The sequence below is a fragment of the Myiozetetes cayanensis genome, unplaced genomic scaffold (assembly GCF_022539395.1).
Source record: "Myiozetetes cayanensis isolate MyiCay16 unplaced genomic scaffold, myiCay2020 scf2-11, whole genome shotgun sequence".
Taxonomy (NCBI): domain Eukaryota; kingdom Metazoa; phylum Chordata; class Aves; order Passeriformes; family Tyrannidae; genus Myiozetetes; species Myiozetetes cayanensis.
The window spans coordinates 42,147,137-42,170,747 of NW_026087411.1; the positions used below are offsets into that span (position 1 = coordinate 42,147,137).

Consider the following 23,611-nt stretch of genomic DNA (forward strand, 5'->3'; position numbering starts at 1 on the left):
GAGATAACACAAATAGCGGCAGTGAGTGGGCCAGTACAGACAGCACCAAAAAGACTCAAATTAGTGGTTTTGATATTGGTAATTGCTGCCTCAAGATAAAGGAAGAACCACAGAGACTGACTTCCAGGAATTAAAGCAAATATAACATGCAGGAAACCAAAACAGAACAAACTTTAAACTCTTCCTACCAAATTTGAGGCAATTTGTACATGGGTAAGCTCAGATAGGTTTGATAGTTTCTGCATACAAAGAGATACGCCAGAAATCATTTAAAGCAAAGTTCTTTTTTCGCATCCAGGGTTATATCTAATAATAGAAATCCTTCTTTCTTCAGAATAAACCATTAACTATGTCAATATTCAAGATTAGATATCTATATTGAGAGAACTCAACAAAAAAATTCAAGACATCTCTTCCATAAACAATTCCTTACACTTTCAGAAACATCTACTTGCGCCTGGGAAAAAGAGGTACAGACAAATTATGAGTTATTTACTCTGGGAAAGAAAATTTGATTTTCTCTCCTTTTGAAACGCACCAACCAAAGGTGTTATTTTTCTGAGACGATCTCTTCTACAAGCAATAAAATTCCATGTAGTACCCAAGACTGATCTATTAACTCTTAAATGAAAGGTAAGTAAAACAAAGAAAGAAATACCCTGAAGTTTAATGACTCTCCCATCATAAATAAAGTCCACAGCAGATTCTAGGATTCATATACAGTAGATCCCCCAAAACTGTTCTCTGCTCTAGTTACATCCTCACTACATAATTTACAATAATTAGAAAACATTTCTGAAAGAGAAATTTACTTGGATAGGTAGAAGAAATAATTTACTTTCAGAACATGTTTAGATATTTACTGAATTAACCTAAAAACCAAACAGTAACAAAAGGAAAACACACCAAAACAAACTTATACATATATATAATTGATACTTCTTTACTGTAAAGATTAGTAATGAGTAAATTATCTATCCTACTGGTTTTAGGAACCACAAATTCCTATGAATTACTCAAATGCTGCATACGTTTATAGCTATTGTCAGCATGCACAAAACTGTGTGAAAACCATATTCAGTACTACAATCCTCAGGAACCTTAAGAAGAGGACCATCACAGAGACCTCCATGCAGGTTGAAAGACACTACTTGCCTACACACAAACATACACAACCTACAAGTTAAAAGAAAAAGCACGGACTGAATCACTTTTTATCTTTTTCCTGAATGCTCATACAATTAATGAAATTGTCATACAGAAAGCTTGATTTCAATAGTAGATTTATGAATATGCAATGCATGCAAAAGTTATGGAATGAACTAATTCTATGAAATCATTTAACTCAAGGCTTTTACAAAGGTGATCCTTACATTCATACCAACTTCAAACAAGTTGTCATTGTGCATACAGATATAAATGCATAATATTAATTGTCCATGTATATTTGAAGTATTGACTGTTGAAATTTTATTTTATAACACCAGTAATAGAACTTTACCACTTCTTCATTTTTACATGTTCATGTTACTCCTGAGCAATAAAAATAATCTTATAAAAAAATAAGCTTATAAAAATGTACTTCTCAGCAACTGTGGCCAATTTTAAAGATGCCATAAACCTAAATGCCAATCAAATCTGACCATTAAAAAAAGCATTCCAGAAACAGTATTTTGAACCTAAGCATATTCCTGTCATATTCCTGTAGGAGGCAATGATTAAAATACTGAAAGTACATCCAAACTCTGTGGTATGAAGCTACAATATCCTACACCTTTTCAGAAATGAAATGAACAGCAGAATCTACACATTTCCGGTAAAGACTTTGGAACTTCTTCTGTTCCATATAAACCACACACATATCAAATATATCTGCTATGTTCAACAGATATGGATGTTAAACAGTATTTTCCTGGATCACAGATCTTCTAATGAAATTAATTTCTTGATGACACTTTTTATCAATTTAAGTGGTACTTTGTCAATGGGTGGGAAACAATGATCATATTCATTCAACTGAAAAGAAACATTTCAGAAGGAAGAAAGAGATACAGAGAATGCAAGCAAGCACAGATGCTAATTCAGAAGACTGTCTCTCAAGAAAAATACATATATATAATACATACTGTATTTGAAATTTAAGTTATCATCTTACTTACCATCCTGCCTTTACAATTCGATATTTTGTTTAAAAAAAAGACATAACATTCAATCTATCACCTCCAACTTTTCCAGATGCAAGCAGTTCTGCTGTTTTATATAAAAAGTTAGTGGGAATTCCACCTGTTTTTTTTTAAGATCAATGCAAAATTTAAAATATTTATTGTTATGTAACTACAGTTCCAAGTTAATAGCTTCTTCAGACTTTTTAATCTAAATCAAATTTTAAAGAATCAGGATTTTCCATATATTCTCAGTAAAGTTCTAAAGTAGTTTTGATGATAAGGTTATCAGTTTTTTTCAAAAAAGATAAAACAAAGAACCCTCCAAAATTAATTGCACTTGTGATTTTTCTAATAGGTTTTTGGTAAAGTCTTTTTTCTTTTTTTGCGAAACCTGATCTTGATTGACAGCTTTGAACTCCAACTTCCTATAACAACTTCTTTAAATTTAGCTCTAAATATGATCCCTGTCTGAAAAATGTGATGTGCTGTTGAGGACCTTATTTGGTGAATTAGAAAGTCATGCTGTGGAAAATCAAAGATGCGTGAGCGAATGTAAGGCATACAAATATGGACTGTAAAAATTTTAGAAAAATATTTGTTCGCTGAAGGAATGACAACAGAGCACTAAAAATAAACACTAAAAGTCCTCCTCCCCTCTTTTAATAGTCTGCTTGAACAGCCTTTCATTACTGAGTTAGTAAAGATTATGGCTGAGAAGATTCTGTTTTTATAAACTCCACTTATGTGGTTTCTATAAACAAATAAACACAGTGATTTTAAATCCTGTTTATTGTCAACATAAAGATGGGTTCTATGTGTAGCATGTTTGCAGAGCTGTAGAACCAGAGTACATGAGATTAAGTGGATTCCTCTTCAGAAAGGGAGGAAGGAAGTATAATATCTGGGATTGAAAACTTCACAGCAATAAATACAGTATATTTGCCAGGCAATTTGAAATGTAGGTATGGTTTATACTTTGTTGAATTTTGTTTCCTCCTTTTACAAATGCATGTCCCCAGACCACTGTATGCTGAAATAAAACAGCTGTATAGGACAGACTCATCAATTTTTACCCTGCATATTCTTATCCATTTGCAAAATTTCACAGCAATTTCATGCTATCACAAAGCCAATTAGATAATCACTCTCCTAATTTTGTATATGGGGTACTGGACAGTGAGACTATATCAAATAAAAACTCGTTTGTACTTTGTCTATATAAATGATTTCTTTCCAAACAGTCCTTTATAAAAGATTTTGAAAAGTCTGATACCTAAAGACCAACTGGTTTTCTTTCATCCTTGAATGTAAAGACTCTTATTAAATATATGAGTTAGGATACTTTAAAAGAAAATTTGTTATAAATTTATAAAAAAGTGCATGTATTTCAACTTTTTCTGAATCTGGACTTACAGCAGACCAGAACAAGGACTACTACAGAAAGCTCTGGTGCTGAGGGACGAAGTGCTGGTGATTATTCTCAAAAAGTTGAGTAGATAACTTTTCTTAACAAATGGTATTCTTATACAATGTTATTGTATATCAATGGAACAAATTCATATCATATGAGAGACTAAAAAAACTTTCGTGCTGCTGATCCATGTGATAGCAGATGACTAGACAGAGAGAGAGCTGTGAGAGTAAAGATGACTACAACAGCATGGACAAATGAACAATTATAACAATTTTCCCTCTGAAACAACAAAATTGAAACAGTACCGTTTACTTCCCATCCTAAACTTGTATTACATGATACCATTTAGTGACATAGACAGTGCCCAATCTTTTCACTTAAGTGTATTATACTTTCTCATAAATATAACATATTTCTCGTAACTCTAATTTCACTAAGAGTGTTCATTAATGTGTTTTTTACCAAAGGGAAGAAGACAAAAACACACAAAACACCTGAGGCTTACAACAATAGAAACAGCTTCACAGAAACAGATAACCTAATTATTTTTTTTATTGAAAGCTGGAATCTCTTTTTGGGTTGTCACTGGTGATCAAAAAATTACTTTTCTCTACATTCTCCATCAATCTCATTAGCAGATTCTGTCAAACAGGTTAATGTACAAATTTTAATATGGCCCTACACAACACCTATCCTGGTCTTAGAGCAGTATTTAGAACTGCTAAGAAATTGTTTTCATTTTAGAACTGATGTTTGAATTAGCACTGGGTTTAGCAAGACACAGCAATAACATGTATCTCAAAGCTGAATTCTACTGTAACTGCAAAAAGCAATTATAGGCATGCAGCACTTTAGCTCCTTGTTCTCTACAGTCATTCTGGATTCTATATAAAAAGTATGATGATGGATTGTCTAACTTCATTTTAGTGAGGTCATTCTTTTAGCTTAGACTTAAACACATTTTTATTCTACCTGGAACAGAAGGTTGTACAGGTTGTATCAGCTCTGGCTGCTTGAGAGGATTTCCAAAATAGACAACCCACTCTTTTACCAAAGGATAGGCTCCACCTAAAAAAAAAACAGAATTGGATTAATAAGTCAGATGGAAGTATTGACACTAGTAAGCAGTTGTGACCATGAAAAAAGTTTTAGCAACTTTATGACAAATCAGAGCAAATGAAGGGAGTTTCAATCATGTACTATAAACTTGAGTTTGGAGTTGGGAACTGCAGCCGAAAATATAAATACAAGAGCCTGTAGAAAGCAACTGAAAACAGTTTTAGGCCTTCCCATTATATGGCAATTCAGGAAGCTCTGGAGGCATCTGGCATAGCTTAGGCACCTACATTAGCTACCTCAGTCTCAGGACTGTCACACTGCCACATATGCAGGCAACGCTTAATATGATTCACCTCCCAACTTCCCCTAACATCTCCTGGGTCAGGGTTTGAGCCAAAATCTTTAAAAGTAGGCCTTGATGGCTATTTGAAAGTTGAAAAGATAGAGTCATCCCATGGTCAGAAAAAGAGCTTTGACAGCCAGTTCCAGACCTTTTATCTAGTATAAAGGGATTGTTTATACATAATAACTCAAGTGGCTTCATAGTACCTAACCTCAGGTCTTCCCTGCCCCCCACTAAAGAGGGTGTATCTTACACTAAAAATGTCACTACTTGAGTTGTGCATCTAACTATTTGATGCTTGGGAAAAAAACAACAAAGCCAAAAAAATACCCTCAGATAAAAATCAAGAATTTAACCATTTTTGAAATGCAGTCTATCCAATTTACAATAGTCAGCTCAAAATCATTCCACTGCAGGTCTTCATAAAAAAAAAATCCACAAACAAACCCAGAATCATTGTTTCTATAAAGGTGCTTCTGCATTCTGTCCAGATTTTGCTTACAGTAACCATGTCATAGTGCCCTAAATTTCTACTCTCTACAGTCTGGTAAACAGTACGACTTAAACAGGTTTAGTTGGTCCTGGGCTAAACCAGGAGTACTGTTTCAAATCTTTTCTTCTTTTCCTTCCCTTGTCCTTTTGAGATTCACAGAATTGCATCTCTAATTCCTTCCAGCTCTCACCCAGTGCTGAAGCCACTGTTCTTAAAAGTTCCTGCTTTTTATCATCAATTCCAATCTCCCTGCGATTTATTGCACAAGTGTTTCTGATGCCATGTTGTGAACCTTAATCAGAAACTTCACCTAGATTCAAACAAACCAAACAAATCTCTCCAACACTGACCTTCCATTCTCCACCCCAAAGAGTTTTGTCACATGAATTTCCTGATCTTGTTTATAGCTCAGTGCTGGAGATGACTGTTGGGAGGAATGAACAAGAAGTGTGCTGTAGTGCAAGGGCAGAAATTCTTCAGATGGAATTCTAGTGTCAGGAATAATAGACAAGGAAAAGAACATGACAAAATCTGTTTTACAACACCCCTGCTTCTTCTTCCTTCCTTCCTTGCCCATGGACCTGCAGCACAAACTCCCAATAAAGGTGAGGAGGGACTGAAGAACTGACAGATGGACTATGGGGGACAGTGTTACATCTGGCTTGCCATGCTTCACTGTTCAAAAACTGATGACACTGAGAATAAAATTCAAAATGCCTACTCTAGGGTAAAAAAAAAAACCTTAAACTGTACATTCCAGTCGCTGAACAGTCTCACATCTTGATTATAAATCATTGTCTCTGATAATGCTATTTCATGCACAAACCCCTCCAATTTAATATTCTGAAGTCACTTTCAGAAACATTCTGATGTTTTAGTATTGTTTTAAGATTTAGCATATATTTATTCAGCTCATTCAGCCTCCTAAATTTTAACCTAGTTTCTTGAGGAAGTAAACCTAATACAATTAGGATTTCTGTCTTACAATTAATTCATGGATGCACTGCTATGTTTCAACTAAATCTGACATAGGAGAAGGGATTCCAAATGGATTAAAGTCCTAAATATTTTGTGAAACTGGTAACTCAGCTGACAGAAGGTTACTATTAATACACCAACTGAAAGAAATGCAAGAAAGTCAACTTAGTGTTTTATCCAAACAGACTAGATGGTAAATCAATACACAAGTAGCTCTAGAAGAGCGAGAGCTGAGAAGGAAAGGTAGATGGGATTTGGGAATAGCAGGGAGCAATACAGAACAACATATGTTGCACAAGGAAGTTGTCAGGGACATGAGGACAAATTAAGATGCTGGGAAGAAGTGCAGAAATAGAAAAGCTTTGTTGAGGGGAAACTGACGGGGAGCATCACTCTTTGTGAGTTCCACAGGTCACAGAAAAACTTATCAAAATGTGTCTTAATTCTAAATACCAGTGAAATGCCAACCCTCTCTGCATGGAAATACCTCTGGAAGAAAATCCCTAACCCTTTCCCACAGTGCACCTAAAGAGTATCACCAGTGAGATTTAAGAAATAACGTTTCTTTGTTTAAATAGATTCTGAATAACCTGTGGAAGCAATGTTTAGGCAGCCGAAGGAAAGCTTCAATTATGCGCAAAACACAAGACTGTTGGAAAATGCTGTTACATGTGTGTACCTGCAACAATGCCAGCCCTCCTGAGTGGTCACTGGTGATAACTGGCAAAAATTCTGCTAATGAAATGTTTCTGACAGTGTCAAAGTGAGGATCAGTCTAGCCTGCTAATGTTAAAACTGGGAGTGATGCCAGCACTTCCAGGACTTGGCCACGGGCTTAGGCTACATTACATAATGTCCTAATTGGCAATGGTCATGCAGGTGCAGGTATTTCCATGGACTGTGCTATGCCAAAAACTGCTGGCTTTATTCTTAACTCTTTGCACACACATGAAAGAGCTTAGCAGGCCTATCAAGGTGTGTTATTTGTTGTTATTTTCCCCTCCTACTTGAATTTTTCCAAAAGCCCTTTTTACAGGAAAGATGTTAAAAAGTTGACAATTTATATCACTATATGCAATGTTTGAGGTAATGATCAGAAATAGATCAATTAATTATAAATGTACTTTCAAAATAGGCAATAAAAGGCATGTTATCAGAATCACCATCAGCCCTCGATTTATTTTTGGAGGGTCAGAATTACAGCTGTGATTCTGCAACATTTCCATGAATAGAGGTACATACATGCTTACCATACATCAAACTATACCAAAGCCATGAGCAATTCCTTCAGTAGCACTGCTAACTTTTATAGGAGGCCACTGATTTGGTCATTCTGACTCCCTGCCATTCCCTTGGGATGTATCACCACAGCTGTATGTGGCTACACAGAGTCAGATGGGGAAACAAAACCAGGTTAGTTACCTGACTGCAAGAAAGGGAGGGAACTGAGAGAGAGAGAGAGAGAGAGAGAGAAGAGAAGAGAGAGAGAGAGAGAGAGAGAGAGCATATTATCATTTTCTCAAACTAGGCCACCACACAGCTGCACAAACAGCTGCACCAGCACAACTGAGAGGATGCACAGAGACTGAAATGAGTGGCTGTGCAAGACAATTACTTATAGTGGCATTGGCAGCAAAAGAAACACTTATCCACTATGGCTTCAGGTAAAGTGGCATGGTATAGGCCAGTGGTTTCAAAGGATATCAAAAGTTTCAAAGGACAACATCCTGCTCCTATGGATTTGTTGGTCTCTTAGGCACCCTTGGAAATCTCACCCTAGACGTTCAAAACTAACAGCGCCTTATTTCAGAGTAGAGGAAAAAGTTTACATTATATTTAACTTGCTCTTACTGAAACTGTAAGCACTGTTTTTACTAAATGTTGGCTGCTTTGCCAGGTAACAGTAAATAAGAGATTTGCAAACTGCAAGAAGGTCAGTTTCCAACACAGGGTAATTGACAGATATTAAGGAATGAAAAAAAAAAAGGATCACTAACACATACATGTATTGTTCCAGTAAACTCCTTTTTAATGCTAATCCAAAGGGATTCTACATATACTACAACCCACGGACAGTACTTCTTCCCATCCAGCCTCTTGTGAAATTACAAAGAACAGTCAACTTGACCTCATCTGAGGGAAACTGGTGAAGGATTCTACTTGCTTGGTATAGAACAAAACTTTCTTGTAGGTCTAGCAGTGAATCCATAAAAAAATAATGCTTACACTTACTTATTAATTCTAATATAGACTCTGATTAATGATCTACTTGACTTAGAAGCAACTAGACACTGGAGTACAAAAACAACTCGCAAACTACTAGAAATTGACATGGTTAAAGCAGTTAGAGGTAGACAAATCCACTAAAAATGCAGATTTAATAGAGGTGTCATGCACACACACTCTACCTATCTTTCTGGAAGGGTTAAGGATTGAGGGGGCACTATTATTTATTTTAGGAAATTATCCCAAAAATCAAATATATTTGAAGCCTGAACTGAGAATAATTAACACATGCCACCTGTGGTTTTATTCTAAAATCACTTTCTTAAAAGAAGACATCTTTCACATTCAAATTTAATTTGAATGCCTGTTTAATTTAATGCCTATTACCCTGCTGTCTCACAGCAAAAAATTGTTAATTAGAAATTTTGGTCTGGGTGTTTCTGAAAACATCAGTGAATATCCTGCTGCTTAGAGGAATAAACAAAACTCAACCAAGTTATAATTGTCTACAAAATGTAGAGGCAGTAGGCCGAAAAATGAAAAATGACAGATGTGCATGATTACTGCTGAGATTTCTGTTACTGTCTCCAAATGACTGCGTAAACTCTGATTCAGTTTTTCCTACTTTTTTTTTTTTTTTTCTATCATGGCACAACTTCAACCTCTGGCTGCTGAAGGAAGTCATGTACTTAATTACCTTTCTGTGCCTTTCTAAGTAAATAGTTTGAATATTAGGCTTGATGGCGGTGCACTTTCATCAATAAAATGTAAAGTGATTACTGTGGAGAAATCAAGATATTCAAAAGAATAAAAGTTCAATACACTTTTTATTTTCAACTCACTGCCTGAAAGACAGTGTACAGATAACATTTAACTAATGGAAGCCTTAAGAACATGACATTTTCCAAGGATGTGAATAAAGAACTCTCTGTCTTGAAGGAAATTAATGGAAGTACAGATGTATATACCTGTCACAGAATCTGCTTATACCGCTGGATAAAGAAATCATATTTTCTTGCACTTGGATGAAAGAACTAACAACTGCTGGCACGTCTACTTGCATTTGTATTATTACAGTAACTATATTTGACTAGTCTTAAAATTGCAGACTTAAAATCAACAGAAGGTAAAATTTTAACAGTGCATTACTGTTTCTGCAAAAGTGTATTACAACTCACTAATTCATCAGGAGCCACACTTACCAATGTAATATAAGGTTTCATACACTCTCAAACTTTCAAAAATCTTCTAAAGACTGTTGTTTTGCTCAATCTTTTGATCATTAACAACTTTCACAACTTCCCATTTAACAAGGAAAAAAACCTCAATTTTTTAAAATCACTTTAAAAGCAATGAAGTGGAACACCACGTAGAAAAAAGCCCACGATTTCACTGTCACATTTTCTCTTGATTCCATAAGAAGTACACTTCAGCTGCCCAGAGTTTTTATCCTAAATGCCTTTTATCCTAAATGCTGATGTAGCCACTGAAGCAATGAATTCAAGATTTCGTATTTCAAAATTGAACATATACCTGAATAATGGTGTAAGCAGTCTAATCCTTACCTTTTCCAGGTTCCAACAAGACAGAATAAATATGCTGACGAGCAGGGCGGTAGATAAGTGACTGTCCAGGAATCTCTGTATCACAATCATCTTCCAAAGAGTTGCTGCATTCAATCACTCCATTACTCAGGATATTGAAGACTGAATAATTTTCAGATTGGATATGCTGTTCTTTAGCTAACTGTTTTTTCAAAGAAGGAAGAAGGCATTATTTCCAAAAATAAGAAGGATCAAAATGTATTCACTGTTTGAAGCAATAGTTCTTTTCTATCAGTGGCAATAGAGAGAACAGCCAGGGAAGGAACAAGTGCGTTTTCAGATAACACCAATAAACTATATTTTCAGACCTCTATCCTTTTATAGACAGGAATCCCTAGGAAGAAACCCACCATTGTCTTTCTTAGCCCTTCTTTTAATTCTTAAAACTTTGGAGCTTGAATGACAGTTTTTTAGAGAGTAATTATTCTTAAAATGAATTCTGAACTCAGATACAGATGCCCTCCTTTAGTTACCTGAACCTGGACTGGCCAAGTGCAGAGCCAGACAGACTTTCTACTTCACAACCTCAGACCAAAACTATGGGGGTGTTCAAACAGCTGAGTGGAGTGAATTATTTCCATGGGGTGCCACTAATAAATTCTTCAGGACCCATGCCATATGGTAAGCAGGCACTGACGTCTCTCTGCTCTGCATTCCCTGCATGTGTCACGCTATTTGTATTACTGGGTTTGTGACATCCATGCAGCTATCACAGCCTCTTTCACTGTGAATTACCAGACCACTGGTCAGAGCCAAATTCACCATTTCTGCAGAATTCCAGTATCTGCAAACCTGCGAACTCAGCCAGTCAAGGCTGAAGTCAGACACTGGGTCATTACTGATCAAAACTAATTCTACTGAAATTTCATACTTTCAGAAGAAATTCTCACATGAGCATAGAATCAGTGATAGGCTTCTGTGTACAATGCCAATCAACAGAGCACTTACTTACAGCAATAAATTAATGGTTGCCCTGAAAGAAATGTTTTTGTGTTCCTAATATATGTAAACAACGTAATCCCCCCAGTCTACTTTTGTATAAAATAAAAACCAGAATTAAGTATTTCTAAGCATGATTTGAATGAAGCATTAAACTATTTCATACAAACCACTGTCACAGATATGAGGTCATTTAAAAATACTGCTTTACTGCAGTCCACCAATAACGTACATATTCTCATGTATTGAAAAAAATACAAGCTGATTTCAGAAGTATTGCTGTATTCAGGGCTGTATCTTGAAAAATATTTCTGATTCATACCTACAGTCAGACAGAAAGTTGTGCTCCCTTTTTCTGAGAGAAAGAAACACGAGGCTATGTCCTCACAGTTGGAATTGAGAAGTGTGTGCCATTTGCATGCAGTTCAGATTACGTGCAAGGTAAGCAGAATGACATATGGGTTTCAAAATATGAAGCAAAGCACACACATTACATATACAAATATTTAAACACCTGTAATGAAAACAAAAGAAAAGTTAACGTGTCTAACATTTTGACTTTAATTTCCTTCGCCTACGGACTGTCTTCACATAGGATTTATGCAGCAATGTTGAAGAGGCATTTTTAAATGGAGTTTCTAACCATTATTATTTTATTACAGCAGTAGCTCAGCATGATGCTAGAGAACTGCAACCCTTCAAATGAAAGATCAAGCTAAGAAATAATGACCACTTGTCATAAAGACTGCATGGTACATTCTCTTAAGGAGTAAGGATATTGCCACTATTGTCCTGGCCATAATCCAACCTAGATAATTACATTCTGGCTAATTTTTCCTTGCACTTCAAGCATAAACAGTATTTTTCAACACTTTATTATGATGTATGGTTGCTGATTTTTAAAATGTCTTCTAATTAACTACTGCAGTTAAAAGGCACATGCACTGTATCTATGTGTGGATAATAAAAAAAGCCCAAATATATCTGCAGTTTAGCTGAAATGCACATTCCACAGGTTACAAGGTAGTTATAAAATGTTTTATAGTCTTTTTAAAGGAAAATATAAATGCTATGATTACTTCGGAGTAATATTGCTCAAGATAAGTAAGAGAGACAATAAAAAAGGCTCTATATTTGAAGTCTATAAGAACCTAATAAAATAGGAAGTGACAGATGGCTAATATTGGATCTAAAATACATTTCCTTGTATAGCTTTCTTTTTTTAAATCTCAGTATGTTATCTTAAATGCCATGAATTTACAGGATTGTACTCTATAGACTTACTACTATTGCATAAATTCTGATGCAAGGTAGCTCATCTTCTATTAGCCAGGTAGGCTACTCTAAGCTAATATATCCAATTTCCCAGAGTGACTCACCCAACATCAGCACATCCCCGCCCATGTGGGAAGCCATAAGTGAAACTGGAGAGGTGGGCCTGTGCAAACCGCATGAAGTTCAAACAAGGCCACATACAAGGTCCTGCACATGGGTCTGGGCAATCCCAAGCACAAGCACAGGTGGGATGGAGAATGGATTGAGAGCAGCTCAAAGAAGGACTTGCTGGACAAACAACTTGACCTGACCCAGCAATCTGCATCCTGGGCTGCATCAAAAGCACTGTGGCCAGCAGTTAAAGAGAGGAGATTCTCCCCACCTACTCTGATCTGGTGAGATCCCTCCTGGGGGGTCCTCAGCAAAGGAAGGACACAGACCTCTTGGAGCAGGTTGAAAGATGATCAGAGAGCTGGAGCATGTCTCCTACGAAGACAGGCTGAGAGAGTTGGGGTTGTTCAGCCTGGAGAAAAGAAGCCTCTGGGGAGACCTTAGAGCAGCTCTCCAGTATCTAAAGGGAGCTACAAGAGGGTTGGAAAAGGACTTTTCACAAGGGCATGTAGTTACAGGACAAGGAGGAATGGCTTTAAACTGAAAGAAGGTGGGTTTAGATTAGTTACTAGGAAGAAATTCTTTACCATGAGGGTGGTGAGGCACTGGCCCAGGTTGCCCAGAGAAGTGGTGGATCATCCCTGGAAGTGTTCAAGGTCAGGTTGGATAGGGCTCTGAGCAACCTAGTCTAGTGCAAGGTATCTCTGTCCAGGGCAGGGGTTTGGAACTAGGTGATCTTTAAGGTCCCTTCCAACCCCAGCCATTCTACAATTCTAAGATACGATTCTGTAGGAAGTTTCCACCACAATTACAATTTCTGCATTCTTAACACAGCTTTCTTTGGCACCTTGACTGCATCTGCCAGGCACAGACAAGCAAACCACTGGCCAGCTTATGGCTGACTTGTGGGTTCTCAAAGTAAAAGGATGTCAATACACCATGTAATACATGGGAAGTACATCTCTATGACCAGCTATACAGCAGTTGCTCCACGTTACTAGACCTGCCTGACCCTTCAAAAAGAGAAGAACCACTTTTTATTAAATGTGCCGCATCTACTCTCATAGTGATGCGTGCAGTAGTCCAAACCATGGCTCTACTTAACAGGCAAAAGATTTTGCACAAGCAAATTTAATTCAATAGGTTTGATGTACTAATTACTAAATTTCACTAAGTAGTCATGGCAATAAATTGATCATTAAGCTTTAAAAAACAAGTTACCTGAAAGATTTCTTTATCTTGACAGATGGCTGATTGCTGTTGAAGGGGTAACACCTGAAAATCTGTGACATTGGAAGGAATCCATGGAGACTGCTGCCCAGGCAAAAGATAGGACTTTAGTCCTCTGTAAAGCAATGTCTTGTCTGATCTCAGAGGTAGCATATCTTCCAAGCATTTCAGGCTGCTGCATGAGCATGGAATTTTTGAGATGTAATGTGCTACAGCTAGAAGTATTTTTGTTCTTCTGTTGTAGCTTGTGTTCTTGTGGGGACTGGTAACCAAACATTTGTGCCAAAAGCCTTCCAACAAGCTTTCTGGAACAACATCATTACCAAGCAAGCAAGCAAAGAGAGGGAGGTGTGTCAAACTAATACCCAACGCATGGCAAAGTTCCTCTCGAGAGTACATAACAGTGACCAGTCTGTCCAAACGGAGGTTCTCAATGGAAAAGTAGGGACATGTATTATAGATGAGGTAGTCACTATCTTGCCCCAGAATTCCTATGCAGTTGTGTTGCAAACCATATGCAGCCACTTCAAAGTCTGCCTCTTGCAATGTGCATACTGTTTCCTGACCAAGTGATTTCAGGGCATAACGTGTAAAAGTAGGCAAAGCTGAAGGAAGAACAAACATTTCTCTCCCTGGTTGTTTCCTGTGAGTCTTAATAAACTGAAACAGTCTGGTTATTTCCTTGGTATTATTCCACCTCCGTTTGATCCACTCCTCTCTCTTTTTGTCTTCTACCACTCCGTCAAAGTAAAACACCAACTTGATACCAGCTGCCATAAAAACGTTAATAAAATCCTCTAAAATAGCAAGGTACTCCCGCCACTGGCCACCACAGACCCAAAATTCTGGTGTGTACCAGTATCTAACACAACTCATGGCATCTACTACAATGACAGGTGGGAAATCAGGATGGTTGACGCGATGTTTTTCTGCCATTTCTCTCAGATCTACTGTTTTGCATACATCAGGGCAAACTCTTGCCACAAATCCCTGCAAACCTCTAACGCCCATGGCTGTTCTCTCCAAAACTCACAGCAGTCTGAAAGAAGAAAAGTAAAAACAACGTTTTTCTATAAGCAAAATAAAAACAAAAACAAAACCAACAAACAAAAAAAACCCCAACAACAAAACAAACAAACAAACAAACCAACCCCCGAAACACCAGTAGCTTGGAAACTGAACTGCTGTTTTTCTGCCTTTGTTGATAGCTTGTTGCCGAGTCCTGGACTTATAACAGTTTGAAAGTTTCCTTTCCATCAGCAAACCTGATACAAGTACTCATTCACTCTCCCTTCCACTTCTGTTTTTTTGTATCAGGGAAACATCTAAACATCAAAAGGTTTCCATAAATATGACAAAACATTTCAGATTAAGAGCCTATAGAGAAGCATGCCTAGGCAGAAAAACAAGTATAGATTTCATATTATTAAAAAAACCCCAAACATGCTTATGGAATTCAAAAAGGAAAAAAAAACACAACAACAACAAAAAAACCCAAAACATATTGTGAATTGACAGCTTTTAAAGGTATTCCCGGATCATTGGAGTTTGAAGATCTAACACCCTCCAGACAAGAGTTTATGAACGCCACCCTCTTTAATCGCAGAATTAAAGGTTTGGGTTGGAAGGGGCCTTTAAGGAGCTGGTGAGTTTCGGGGGTCGCTGCGCCCCAGCCCGGGCAGGGCCGGGCCCCGCCGCTCCAGGGTCTGTCAAGGGACAGGGACAGGGACAGGGATGGGGACCGGGATGGGGACTGGGATAAGGTTGCAGCCAACCCCTCGGCCCCCCAATCCCGCCCCGCACTGACCCGAGTGGTGCTTCCGCTTCCCTTGGGGCGGGGCCGCGCCTGCTCCCGGCGGCGGGGGCGGGGCCGAGGGCCGGGCAGGGGCGATGCTGCTCCCGGCGGCTGCGGGAGGGGGGCCGGGCCGGTGGTACCCGCGTCTGTCCCCGCCCGCGGGCTGGGGTCCCCCGGCTTTGTACGGCCACAGTGGGGCCGGAGGGGCCATTGTGTCCGCGAGCAAACTTGGCCGGGGCGGGGGGACGGGGGACCGTGGGGAGATGAAAGCGCCGCGCACCGAAATCGCTTGAAACCCCCCCGAGTCGCACACCGGAGATTTATGTCGCTCTTTGGCAGCGCGACCTGCGGAGAGTGCGTGGAGGGGGGGCGGGTTTCCTTTGCTGTGCCCGGCGATTGCCGGCGGAGGGGAGCCCCCGTTTTTCCCCCGTTTATCCTGGGTAGGGATAAGGGCTCGGCTGCGGGCGCGCCGGGAGCACGGCCCGCTCCCACCCCGCCGGCAACAGGTGGGGACCTGAATAACTTCACATCTTTCCGGGCGGGGAGACGGGGACACGGGAGAACCGATGGGAAGATTAGATCAGATGTTATTGCCGGTGAAAAATTGAACAGAGCGGTTCTCTGGGGAGCGCAGATTAATATATTTGGTCACTCCGTGTGCACAAAGCCTCACCATTGTAGCCGTGTCTGAATGCCTGTGAATAGGATGGAGCATATGTGGCCTGTCACCGCAGGTGCCCACATCTGTTCGTCTCCGGGCAGATGCTCTCAGAAAAGGGGAGAGCATTTCCAAAAGCTCAGGCCCGCCCTGTCCATACCCATCCTTTTTCTCATAATCACCTTCTGCAGAGGAGTTTTTTCCCCCACCTTCTCTCTCCTCCCTGCCTTCCCTGCCATGGAAGAAAATGCAGAAAGAAATAAAAGCTGTGCAAACTGGAAATGGCTTGGAAAGCCCTGGAAACGTATAATCAAACTGCTCCCTCTTCTCCCTCTCCAGAGTGTATTAGCAGCAGGTTTTGCACTGCAGCCAGCATACAATGCACAAAATGCACACACTGTGTGAAGGGGGCTGCAGGCCACAGCAGAACAGAAAAACCCTTCATGCATGAAATGCAGTGCAGTACAGCAGCATGCTGTGCTTACTGTCACAGGGAGAGAGCGATCTGGGCACCTACTGTCTGGAGTGGTAGTTTGCAGCTACTATTTGGAGTTCTGGATTAAGATGATGATTAATAAAGGTGGGGAAAAGAAGGAGTTTCCCTATGAGAATCGGTGAAGGCAATGAATATTTCTACTGAAGTTGGTCACAGGAGGAAATCTTTCCAGCCATCCAGGGAAATCTCATGGCCAGAATGCAAAAACATTTTTCTGAGAAGTACCGTCACATTTTTTTATCCTGTGTACATGATCTGAGCCCTATTGCTCACCCTCCTTGTCTGTGACACCCCCACCAAGACAAAATCAGTCCCCAGCGCTGTATGGGGTTACACCAGGCTTGCCTGAAAGGGTGAATGGGGCATAGGGCACAGAGTAAATCTCAGGATCATGGGATATTTCATGTGGGAAATGACTCCAGAAGGTTTTCTAGTTTAAATGTGATCTGTGGTTTCTAGCTTGTTGAAGATCATGAGTATCCTTCAATCTAAAGGCAGGCCAAGATGCCAGTACTCCAAATTTGAGGCCGAGCTGCTCCCCAGAGGAACACAGGCAGTGAGGGCCTATGGATCTCCATGTACCAGAGCAGGGCCTGGGGGAAAGAATGGCACCTGCCTGGCCCAGGGCACCCACGGGAGGTTTGGGAAACAGTGCTGTCCTGGACCGGAGGGAACTCTAGGTCCTGGGAAAGGCAAGCCGGGGGAAGCCCCTAATGTCCCGTAGTCCCTGGGAGGCCCTGCGGTTCTGCCCTCCGGGCGGGAGTATGCAGCCCTTCACCCTTCCCATTTCGGGAGCAACGACAGCTCACGCACACGAGTGACCAATTTTATTCCTCGTAGTTTCCCACACGCAAAATCCCGCTGGAAGCAAGCCAGGGACCAAACCCAAACAAACAAGTATGGTAGGGAAACGAGGCGGGGGAAGTAGGGGGGCTCGCTTTCTCCTCGTGAGCAATCAGTAAAACACATATAGGGGCCACTTCGGGATTTGCCCAGGGAAGGGCTGGAGAGCAGCTGGCTGCGGTAATCTCTTCGGGAGACAAAGGAATGCCCCGTCCCAGGATCACAGGTAAACACACAACCATTGTAATGAAAATGAGGGGCTAGGATAGGGCCGGAGCAGATGATTTGCGATTTGAAAAAGGGGGCTGGGGGGAAGGGAAGACCCAGAGCTGCTTATCTATCATCTGGCCTCGCTGTGTGCCAGCTGAGCCACGCGACTGCCCTTTCTTATTCTAATCAGCACATGCCTTTGCAACTTTGGGCTAACCTACACGCTAAACTTCTTAATCCCCCTCCCCGCACACGGCAAGGGCGGCGGAGCGCCTCTCCGGCACCGTGGCACCTCTGCGCCCCCCACCCACCCACCTCGGGTCGGGGCGCCCGGCGGCGGGGCCCGGGGCAGCGCCGGCACCCCGATCATGCCGCCGAGCCTGAAGCCGACGGATGAGCCAGAGCCCCGGCCCGGCGGCACCCCGCCTGCCCTCCCCCCATTTCCCATCCCCTCCCTCCCGGCCCGGCCCGGCCCGGAGGGACAGGTGAACGGGGCGTGCGGGGAGGGCTGCGGCGAGGGCACAGCCGCGCACACATACCTCCGTAGGGACTATAGACCTAATTAAAATATTATGCACACTCGGCTACACATAGCTCCACACGTACACGTCCCTCCGCCGACGCACCGTTCGCCATATGCCCGGAGCCCTCCGTCCGGGGAAAAATCACGGTTGCGCGCCAGCGATGGCAGCGCGTAGCCCTAATTAACACACACGCATATCCTACACCCCCCCCAACCCCCCCACCCCCTTTGAAGTGACTTTTCCCATAATCTGGCTCGCTTAGAAATAAAAGCTGCGGCTGATGGGGAGCTCTAGGCAGCGCTGCTGCGCGGCGCCACCGTAAATCCTCGCCAGGGTGGGAGAGGGGGGCCGGCGTTGCGGGAAGGGTAACAATTAGGGGCAGGGAGGGCGAGCACAATGCTCCACCAGTCCCAGCGAGCCGCTGGCAGGCGGGGCCGGGCCCGCCGCGTCCCGGCCGTGCGGGGTCACCGCGCCTTGGCGGGGCCCCGGGCTCTGCGCCCTCCCTCTGGGGGTCCTGCTGCCGGTTCACCCCGACCGGGCGGGCGCGGCCGGGCAGGGCGGCGGGACGGGACGGGACGGGACGGGAGCGGTCGTCCGTCCGTCCCCGGCAGCGGGGGTCGGTGTCAGTGCGCGGGCACGGTTTAACAGCGCGGGGGCGGCGGGGGCGGCGGGCGAGCGCGGTGCGGAGACACGCGGTTGGGAGCGAAAAAGCGCCATTTGGTTGGGAGCAGATGGCTGGCTGGGGGGCTGATCGCGTCTAAAGGCGTGTCATCCCCCTTCAGCGAGAATCCCTAAGGGCTCCCCTTGTCTTCGAAATCAATGAAAATTAAAGTGCAGAGAATGGATGAATAGTTAGACCTCGAGTCCCTCCTTTGTTCGCCTCAGCTACTGGTGGGCAGGAGTTAAACTACAACAGCCTCCTATAGAAACACTTAAGTTAAACAGTCTCCCCGTTAGCCCAGCATCTGAAAGAGAGAGGGAGAGGGGGGAAAAAAAGCAGAAAAAGGAGCTTTCTGCTTGATTTCCCCAATACAGAATCGCGTGGCATAAATTAAGCCGGAGAAGAATGAGCGCCGTGGGCAGGATCCTGCCGGCTCTCACGGCGCCTTTCAGTCACGCTCAGCAGCGGTAATCGAGAAATCTGTGCCACGTCAATTTAACAAATACCCGGTACCGAAGGGGGGTTGTTAAGGATTTGGGGGCAAGTTTTTTCGGTTGTTTTGTGGTTTGGTTTTTTTCTGTTGTCGTTTTTTGGTTTTTTTCTATCGCTAGGTTAAAGCCCTCGCGCGTGTAACTTTTTCTTTCAATTTTTTAAGCAAGTGGATGCTAATGGACCAAGTTTCTATCTCTCGTAGATTAAAAGATTCGCGGTGATATATCACTTCTCGCCTCCACCGACGGGCCACCCCCAAATTTCAACACGGATACTGCCGCTCTCCTCCCCCCGCCCCACTCGTTTGGTAAACCCGATACGAAGTGATGTTTTCCTCCTGTCTCTCTCCCTTTCCCGGCGATAACGCCACAGCAAAGTTTGTGTAGCAGCGGCAAGCCAGTTGAAAAGATGTTGACGCTAGGTGGCAAAAGTAATGTGCAGTGAAAACCGGCGCTGCTGCGGGATGCGCCTCCCCGCTCCCCGCTGCCGAGGCTGGGCATCGCGGGGGCGGACGGCCACGGCTCTGCTCCCTCCCGGGCCTCCTTCCCTACATCCTCGCGCGGTGCCTGCGGGACGGCTGCTCCCTTCTCTGCCCGGATACAACTCCCAGATAAAAAATCCCAACAAATTCAAACATTCCTGTACATTTAAACTTTTGCTTATGCTTCGCCAGGCAGGGAGAGGGGAGAAGAAGAGCATCTTGATGTGGGTGGCTCGCCCCTTCGACCACAATTAGATGTAAAAGACACATGTTGAGTGGTGAAACGTTGCAAATATCTGGTTGCTTGTTTAAGTACCGGGGGTACCTGGCTGGTCTTGGGGTAGGTGCCACAAACGCCCAGTAAATGAACGTGGCAGCTACAGTTCTGGAACAGTTGAGAAGAGCTGGGCTGAATGAACTCATTAGTGATTTTATTTTAATTGGTATTACTCAATGCTTTTATTTTCACAAGTCTTTAACAATTTTTTTTCTAGTGCATTGTAAGATAATTTGTGATCAAGACATCTGCTTCAATGAAAGTCACATTTTGCCATGCAAATGCACGTTTCAACCCAATAAAGTCGCCATAATAAGGCTTTTAGCATGGCATACCTACAGTGAGGTTATTGTAGCCAAATCCTCTCCTTTCCTATACAAGCTTAATCTGTGCTGAAATGATCTGTTACAATTAAAATGACATTTACAGAGACAGTTACACCTTGCATCCTAATGAATCTGCTTGCCCCTACCAAAGGTGTTTAAACAGAGGGCCCAAACAAAGTGAAAAACCCTGTTTCGAATGGCATGCCAGAATCACCCTCCAACTTTTATCCCCCGCTACCACCCATCATTTAAAAACTGCTCAAATGGTAATAGTCTCTGTCCCGCTTTCACCGCATCAGTAAACTCCTTTCCATGCTTTTGAGATCAAAACAAAAGTTGTACTGTCTGGTGGATATGTAAAAAAAATAATAAGGTGATGGCTGGTGTAAAGTTGGGCTGGTTTATTTTGTGTGTGTGTGTGTGTATGTATGTGTGTGAGTGTGTGTTACGGAGGGGGGAAGTGCTGGAAGGGATTTCTTTAAAAAATGTGCGGACATTGTTGTAGAGGCAGTAGCGTGCGCCGAGGGGAGCTCTTTCTCTCCCTCGCATTGTGCAGGGAGCAGGTGCTGTCTACATTACCATACAGCTGAGAGCACAAAGAACTAACTGATTCAGCCCTCACACAATAACAAACGGCCTTAATGACAGCCACGCGAACGACACACACCAAACTCACTTTTTAGAAAAAGGAGCTTTCTGCTTGATTTCCCCAATACAGAATCGCGTGGCATAAATTAAGCCGGAGAAGAATGAGCGCCGTGGGCAGGATCCTGCCGGCTCTCACGGCGCCTTTCAGTCACGCTCAGCAGCGGTAATCGAGAAATCTGTGCCACGTCAATTTAACAAATACCCGGTACCGAAGGGGGTTGTTAAGGATTTGGGGGCAAGTTTTTTCGGTTGTTTTGTGGTTTGGTTTTTTTCTGTTGTCGTTTTTTGGGTTTTTTTTCTATCGCTAGGTTAAAGCCCTCGCGCGTGTAACATTTTCTTTCAATTTTTTAAGCAAGTGGATGCTAATGGACCAAGTTTCTATCTCTCGTAGATTAAAAGATTCGCGGTGATATATCACTTCTCGCCTCCACCGACGGGCCACCCCAAATTTCAACACGGATACTGCCGCTCTCCTCCCCCCGCCCCACTCGTTTGGTAAACCCGATACGAAGTGATGTTTTCCTCCTGTCTCTCTCCCTTTCCCGGCGATAACGCCACAGCAAAGTTTGTGTAGCAGCGGCAAGCCAGTTGAAAAGATGTTGACGCTAGGTGGCAAAAGTAATGTGCAGTGAAAACCGGCGCTGCTGCGGGATGCGCCTCCCCGCTCCCCGCTGCCGAGGCTGGGCATCGCGGGGGCGGACGGCCGAGGTTCTGCTCCCTCCCGGGCCTCCTTCCCTACATCGTCGCGCGGTGCCTGCGGGACGACTGCTCCCTTCTCTGCCCAGATACAACTCCCAGATAAAAAATCCCAACAAATTCAAACATTCCTGTACATTTAAACTTTTGCTTATGCTTCGCCAGGCAGGGAGAGGGGAGAAGAAGAGCATCTTGATGTGGGTGGCTCGCCCCTTCGACCACAATTAGATGTAAAAGACACATGTTGAGTGGTGAAACGTTGCAAATATCTGGTTGCTTGTTTAAGTACCGGGGGTACCTGGCTGGTCTTGGGGTAGGTGCCACAAACGCCCAGTAAATGAACGTGGCAGCTACAGTTCTGGAACAGTTGAGAAGAGCTGGGCTGAATGAACTCATTAGTGATTTTATTTTAATTGGTATTACTCAATGCTTTTATTTTCACAAGTCCTTAACAATTTTTTTTTCTAGTGCATTGTAAGATAATTTGTGATCAAGACATCTGCTTCAATGAAAGTCACATTTTGCCATGCAAATGCACGTTTCAACCCAATAAAGTCGCCATAATAAGGCTTTTAGCATGGCATACCTACAGTGAGGTTATTGTAGCCAAATCCTCTCCTTTCCTATACAAGCTTAATCTGTGCTGAAATGATCTGTTACAATTAAAATGACATTTACAGAGACAGTTACACCTTGCATCCTAATGAATCTGCTTGCCCCTACCAAAGGTGTTTAAACAGAGGGCCCAAACAAAGTGAAAAACCCTGTTTCGAATGGCATGCCAGAATCACCCTCCAACTTTTATCCCCTGCTACCACCCATCATTTAAAAACTGCTCAAATGGTAATAGTCTCTGTCCCGCTTTCACCGCATCAGTAAACTCCTTTCCATGCTTTTGAGATCAAAACAAAAGTTGTACTATCTGGTGGATATGTAAAAAAAATAATAAGGTGATGGCTGGTGTAAAGTTGGGCTGGTTTATTTTGTGTGTGTGTGTGTGTATGTATGTGTGTGAGTGTGTGTTACGGAGGGGGGAAGTGCTGGAAGGGATTTCTTTAAAAAATGTGCGGACATTGTTGTAGAGGCAGTAGCGTGCGCCGAGGGGAGCTCTTTCTCTCCCTCGCATTGTGCAGGGAGCAGGTGCTGTCTACATTACCATACAGCTGAGAGCACAAAGAACTAACTGATTCAGCCCTCACACAATAACAAACGGCCTTAATGACAGCCACGCGAACGACACACACCAAACTCACTTTTTACTAAGCTGAAGAAGGAAAAAAGAGAGAGAGAGAGGGAGGGAGAGAGAGAGAGGGAGAGGTTGCTGGTGATGATAATAATCATAGAGGGGTGTGGGACCCGGGCAGAGCGAGTGGCTCTCTCTGGCAGCAGTGGTGGCGGGGACGGGACCCGCGGAGCCCCGCAGACGGGTCCCCTCCACTGGTCCCCGCCGCGAACCCGCCCTCGCGCTCCCCCGCCGCCGGGTCCCCCGGGAATCCCCTGTCCCTTCACCGGCGGGATGCCCGCCGTGAGCGGAGCGACGGCAAGAGCAAGCCTCGGCTCACTTCGCCCACATTCGTTGCCCCCCTCCCCAGTTACCCCGGTTATGCCAGGGTAGATTCGGTGTGAATTTCATGGGATGGAATTCCCCTCGTTGTGGCTCGCTGGCG

General features: G+C 42.8%; 1 protein-coding gene across 1 annotated transcript in view; it reads right to left on the reverse strand.

Moving 5' to 3' along the window:
- Positions 1-15,684, reverse strand: part of FAM120B (family with sequence similarity 120B) — a 48,344-nt gene extending 32,660 nt beyond the window's left edge. The window contains exons 1-4 of the mRNA XM_050316516.1: positions 15,645-15,684; positions 13,829-14,876; positions 10,244-10,424; positions 4,552-4,647 (exon numbers count right to left, since the gene is read on the reverse strand). Of these exons, the coding sequence (XP_050172473.1) occupies positions 4,552-4,647; positions 10,244-10,424; positions 13,829-14,848 (1,297 nt within the window). The 5' untranslated portion in view covers positions 14,849-14,876; positions 15,645-15,684. The remainder of the gene's footprint in view (positions 1-4,551; positions 4,648-10,243; positions 10,425-13,828; positions 14,877-15,644) is intronic.
- Between the last annotated feature and the right edge of the window lie 7,927 nt (positions 15,685-23,611).